General features: G+C 48.9%; 1 protein-coding gene across 2 annotated transcripts in view; it reads left to right on the plus strand.

The window, feature by feature from the left end:
• The window catches only part of tnpo1 (transportin 1), a 30,323-nt gene that overhangs the window by 11,544 nt on the left and 12,779 nt on the right, over nucleotides 1–6,000 (plus strand). For both annotated transcript variants that reach the window (XM_062554461.1, XM_062554462.1), the window contains exons 6-13: nucleotides 1,885–2,018; nucleotides 2,302–2,383; nucleotides 2,490–2,612; nucleotides 4,241–4,359; nucleotides 4,537–4,597; nucleotides 4,797–4,971; nucleotides 5,209–5,361; nucleotides 5,586–5,811. In XM_062554461.1, the coding sequence (XP_062410445.1) occupies nucleotides 1,885–2,018; nucleotides 2,302–2,383; nucleotides 2,490–2,612; nucleotides 4,241–4,359; nucleotides 4,537–4,597; nucleotides 4,797–4,971; nucleotides 5,209–5,361; nucleotides 5,586–5,811 (1,073 nt within the window). The remainder of the gene's footprint in view (nucleotides 1–1,884; nucleotides 2,019–2,301; nucleotides 2,384–2,489; nucleotides 2,613–4,240; nucleotides 4,360–4,536; nucleotides 4,598–4,796; nucleotides 4,972–5,208; nucleotides 5,362–5,585; nucleotides 5,812–6,000) is intronic.

The following is a 6,000-nucleotide window of genomic DNA, read 5'->3' on the forward strand; positions in this document are numbered from 1 at the left end:
TCTAGGTGTGTGAATGTGTGAGTGTGTGTGTGTGTTGACACAAGAACGTTGCTAGTCATCGGTGCTGCAGCCAGAGGAAGAGCTGTGGGTTGGCTCCAGGCGTGTGTGTGTGTGTGTGTGTGTGTGTGAAAAAGGGACATTGGCGTTTCTAGAGCTCAGGTGATGGACCAGACACATTACGCGTGTCCAGGGTGTGATTAGCCATGGACTCCAGTGATTAAAGCGCCGCTTTAGGGGTTGTGTTCTGTGTATAAAGGCATCTGCTGTGGGACCGGGAGTAAATGTGAATTAATGACTCGCTCACAAACTCCCAACTTCCATCTCCCTCTTCCTCTCCCTATCCGACTGTCTCTCCCTCTCCCTCTTCCTCTTCCTCTCCTTATCCTTCTTCCTCTCCCTATCCGACTTTCTCTCCCTCTCCCTCTTCCTCTCCTTATCCTTCTTCCTCTCCCTATCCCTCTTCCTCTCCCTCTCCTTCTTCCTCTCCCTATCCCTCTTCCTCTCCCTCTCCTTCTTCCTCTCCCTATCCCTCTTTCTCTCCCTATCCGACTTCCTCTCCCTCTTCCCACTTGCACGAGCCACATAGTGGGTTTACATGGACACTTTTAATCCGATTCCTATGCGAATAAATAATACCTCAATCGGAATAAAAATGACACTCAAATACCTTGATCGGAATGAAACCGCTGATCCGGTTAGACTTTTTAATCAGAATGAAAGGGGTGGTGTATTCTGTTTTTATTCTTTTTTTTGTAAACCTCTTTTTTAGATATAGGTTATAAACAGAGACACATCAGTACAGTTACATGATTCCGTTTTTATTCTGATTGAACATGTGTCATGTATGCGGTCAAAAAGCTAAATTCACAGTGTCCAGATGTCCGGCATCGTTGATGTTAATGATTCCGTAATTGGCCCGGGTAAAACATCTTCCTGTTTCTGTCTTTCCTGTGGACTGTGCTGCTCTGGAGGAGGCTGATTTACACAGTGGCGACATCTTGTGAAACGGGGCTAATCGGGTTGCCTGCTGTACTGTAGCTTCTCTCTCTCTCTCTCTCTCTCTCTCTCTCTCTTTCTCTCTCTCTCTCTCTCTCTCTCTCAGCTCTGCCTCTCCGTCGGTCTCTCTCAGTTACTGCAGCGCAGCGGGTTTCAGAGGAGCCGTGGGGGGAATGAGGAGGGGATGAGAGGGAGAGAGAAAAAGAGAGAAGCTCACTGTCTGTCTGACTGACGGACTGTCTGGTTAATTAACTCCGCGTCGTGCTGCTGTCGGGCTCCATTTCCTGCCTCCGCCTCACCACCGTCTGGTTCAGTCTGCCGCCGCGCTGCGGCTCGCTCGGTGCCGTCATCCCACTAAGTGACTGACTTCCCTTCTCCCTTCCCTTCCCTTCTTCCTCCCCCCCCCCCCCCCCCCCCCTGCGGGCAGCGATCACCCATCTTATTCCTCTGCCCGCTGTCACAGCCAGGCAGGCAAATAGGATTAAGGCCCAGCTGTGTCCGAGACGTTTTTAAAGACCGCTGGAATCGTTTAATGGGTGGTCTGTTATGAGGTGACCTCATGGTCGGTTGAAGAACCCCCTCACTGAGATTACAGTATTTTCTAGAGACGGTTTCTTTGCATTGACTGTTTAGGGATTAATGTTGGATCTTGCTGTGAATGCCTCTCTTATTAAAAACTCCATGTGTTCTTAGTTAGTTTGATTTATGTGTGGTTTGACAGGCAAGAATTGATGGACCCTCTGCTGTATTTTGTAAAAGAAATGGACGGAGACTGTACAGTATTGTTTGTTTTGGGGGTTGCAAAAGAGAGAGAGCCAGCAGTTGTTTTGCATCTGCCTGTTGCTGCCATGCAGGGTGCAATGTGTAATGCTCGTTTCTCTCCTGCAGGGGGCGTTTGGAGCGCTGCAGAAGATCTGCGAGGACTCGGCCGAGATCCTGGACAGTGACATGCTGGACCGGCCGCTCAACGTCATGATCCCCAAGTTCCTCCAGTTCTTCAAGCACAACAGCCCCAAGATACGGTACTGCCACAATCCCTCACACACACACACACACACACACACACACACACACACACACACACACACACACACACACACACATACACACACGCATGCACACACAAATATGTTTCTATTGTTGTTATGCGTCGGTTACAAGGTTACAAGGTCTTAATGTGTTACTTTGTTGCTTAGTCTTCTGAAAACGCTTCTAAAGCTTCCCTTCTCTCCCTTTGACTGTATTTTTCTTTCTTTCTTTCTTTCTTTCTTTCTTTCTTTCTTCCTTTCTCTCTCTCTCTCTCAGGTCTCATGCCATCGCTTGTGTTAATCAGTTCATCATCAGCCGCACTCAGGCACTGATGCTTCACATCGACCCCTTCATTGAGGTAAACAAAACCAACGCTCGCACACACTCACACACACTTGCACCCCTCCTCCCCACACACACACACACACACACCCTGACCTTTCCCTCTCTGTTTGTTCCTGTAGAATCTGTTTGCCCTGGCGACGGACGAGGAGCCGGAGGTTCGTAAGAACGTGTGCAGAGCTCTGGTCATGCTGCTGGAGGTGCGCATGGACCGTCTGCTCCCCCACATGCACAACATCATCCAGGTGAGACACACACACACACACACACACACACACACACACGCGCACACAGGGATCTAGGCACAAACCCCACTACACCATGCATGCAGTGAAATTCTGACAATTTCACTGCATTCTTTACATTGGTAATCATATGCATGTGACAAATACACACATCCTTGTATCCTTGTATGCCTACACACAAACACACACCACACACTGATATCACCCCCTCCCCACACACACCTAGACTAATCATCAATAACTGTAATCAACATCAACACCAACACCTACCAGTGTGAGCAAATAGATCATGGTTATGGTTATGGCTATTTTGGCAGATGTCTTTGTCCAAAGCGTGATTAGATTACACTCGATTAGATTAGATTAGATTATTGTGATTGTGCAGAGTACAAGTACAAACAAAGACAACAAAATGCAGTTTGTGTTTAACCAGAAGTGCAAAAAAGCAGAGAAGTGCAGTGTGATATACAAAGTGTAGACAGAACAAGAAATATGATGCCGTGTAGACAGCTGTGTACAGCTGGTTTACAAGGATACAAGGATACGAGGAGTTTTATTTGTCACATGCATATCATTACCAAAGCAAAGAATGCAGTGAAATTGGTCAGTTCCTTCGCCTGTTGTGCACATGGGTGGGGTGTGTGTGTGGGGGGTGGGTGGATTGTGGAGGGGCAGGGGGGATGTAGTGTGAATGATGTAAGTGTGTAGTGTGTGTAGTGTGAGTGTTATAGAAGGTGCTTTTAGAGTAATATAAGGGGGCAAGACCAGAACAGAGAGACTGAGGAAGAGCTTCTTTCCTCACGCCATCTGTATGTATCCTGAACAACATACTTGCACATGGACTGTAGACTACTGTACACACACTGCACTCTATACTCTCTTATACTCAATTTTTTAAACGTATATTTCTTGATGTTTCTTTCTTTACATTCGCACAGAAAAGCGCTACACCAAACAACATGTACATGCTTCACGTTAGTATTTCTATGTGCGTGACAAATAAACCTCCTCGTATCCTTGTTATTACCGCCTGTTTTTGGTATAACCCGTGTTTTTATATGGTCAGTGGTATTACCCTAAAGTTTCTGCTGCATGTTAGCCTCATGTAGTGCTTGTGGTGGATTCAAATGAGTGGCCATGATGTCTGTGGTGTCTGGGGCTTGTGGTGTCTGCTGGCTGAGGACCACATGACATGACACACACACAGGGCGCCCCCTGCTGGAGGAAATGCTGCTCTGCAGCTGGAGCCATTTCTGACACCTGCTGAATAAGATGCTTTGCTGTGTCCTGTATCCCCGTATGGAGCAGGAGTTACTTTAACTAGTTCAATAAATAAAACCGAAAGGAATCCAGATATAGGAATCCAAATATAGGAATCCCATGTTGTGTGTTAAGACTGGACAGTTTCAAAGGCTGTTGTAAGGACTCCGTTTCCCATAATGCTGCTCTCCGTAGGTATCCCATGTTTTGTGTTAAGACTGGACAGTTTTAAAGGCTGTCATAGGGACTCCGTTTCCCGTAATGCTGCTCGCCATAGGTATCCCATGTTGTGTGTTAAGACTGGACAGTTTGAAAGGCAGTTGTAGAGACTACGTTTCCCATAATGCTGTTCTCCTCCTGTCTGTTAGTACATGCTGCAGCGTACGCAGGACCAGGATGAGAACGTGGCGTTGGAAGCCTGCGAGTTCTGGCTGACGCTCGCTGAGCAGCCTGTGTGTAAGGACGTGCTGTCTGGACACCTGGCACAGTGAGTACACACACACATGCGCACACACACACACTCACACACACTCCTACCTGAATATTGACACCCTGTGGTCATGTTCAAATTCCTTGTCCTTGTTAGAACATATCTTTTAGACATGTGTATGCGGATGGACATGGTTTGTGTGTGTAGCTGTTGTACATGTTGTCTCTCCTGCAGGCTCACTCCAGTGCTGGTCAATGGGATGAGATACTCAGAGATCGACATCATTCTCCTGAAGGTATGCACACTCATTTCTTTTCTTTTTTTCTTTCTTTCTTTCCTTCCTTCCTTTCTCTTCATTCCTTTTCTCTCTTCCCCTTCTTGCCTTTCTTGGTGTCTTTTTTTCTTTTGTCTTTTCTTTAGTTTCTTACTTACTCACTGATGTATCCATGACCAGGTGAGATAGAGTTGTGTGTGTGTCTGTGTGTGGTTTCCAGGGCGACGTGGAGGAGGAGGACGAGGCCATCCCTGACAACGAGCAGGACATCCGGCCCAGATTCCACCGCTCGCGCACCGTTGCCCAGCAACACGAGGGGGGCGACGGCATCGAAGAGGACGATGATGACGATGACGACCTGGACGATGACGACACCATCTCTGACTGGAACCTGAGTGAGTGTGGAGACGGAGACACACACACACACACACACACACACACACACACACACACACACACACACACAGGTACAATGATTGCACCCTCACATAGATACTGTAACTTGAGTGTACACACACTTATGCAAAGAGAGGGCATGATTTTTGATTGAGTGTAGTCAAGCCCGTGGACTGAAAAGCAAAGATGGCCCCCTCCCTGACTGGACTCTGTCTGCTGTCTGTGTTCCTCTGCAGGGAAGTGTTCTGCGGCTGCACTAGACGTTCTAGCGAACGTGTTCCGCGACGAGCTGCTGCTGCACATCCTCCCTCTGCTCAAGGAGCTGCTGTTCCACCAGGAGTGGGTCGTCAAGGAGTCGGGCATCCTGGTGCTGGGAGCTATCGCAGAGGGTAATGCACACACACACACACACACACACACACACACACACACAGTCGGCTTCATGCACAGCCACACACACGGTGTCAACCACACACACACAAGTGCAATCACACACATGCACGCACTCACACATAAATGCTCTCATGCACAGCCACACACACGGTGTCAACCACACACACACACAAGTGCAATCACACACATGCACACACTCTCACACTCCTGTCTTCCCTAGGCTGTATGCAGGGTATGATTGCGTACCTGCCCGAGCTGATCCCACACCTGGTGCAGTGCCTGTCGGACAAGAAGGCTCTGGTGCGCTCCATCGCCTGCTGGACGCTGAGCCGCTACGCCCACTGGGTGGTCAGCCAGCCGCCCGACCAGTACCTCAAGCCCCTGATGACCGAGCTGCTCAAGCGCATCCTCGACGGCAACAAGAGGGTGCAGGAGGCCGCCTGCAGGTGTGTGTGTGTGTCTGTGTGTCTGTGTGTGTGTGTGTGTGTGTGCGTGTAGTCAAGCACATCCTTGACGGCAACAAGAGGGTGCAGGAGGCCGCCTGCAGGTGTGTGTGTGTGTGTGTGTGTGTGTGTCTGTGTGTGTGTGCGTGTGGTCAAGCACATCCTTGACAGCAACAAGAGAGTGCAAGAGGC

This window comes from Sardina pilchardus, chromosome 14 (assembly GCF_963854185.1).
Source record: "Sardina pilchardus chromosome 14, fSarPil1.1, whole genome shotgun sequence".
Taxonomy (NCBI): Eukaryota; Metazoa; Chordata; class Actinopteri; order Clupeiformes; family Clupeidae; genus Sardina; species Sardina pilchardus.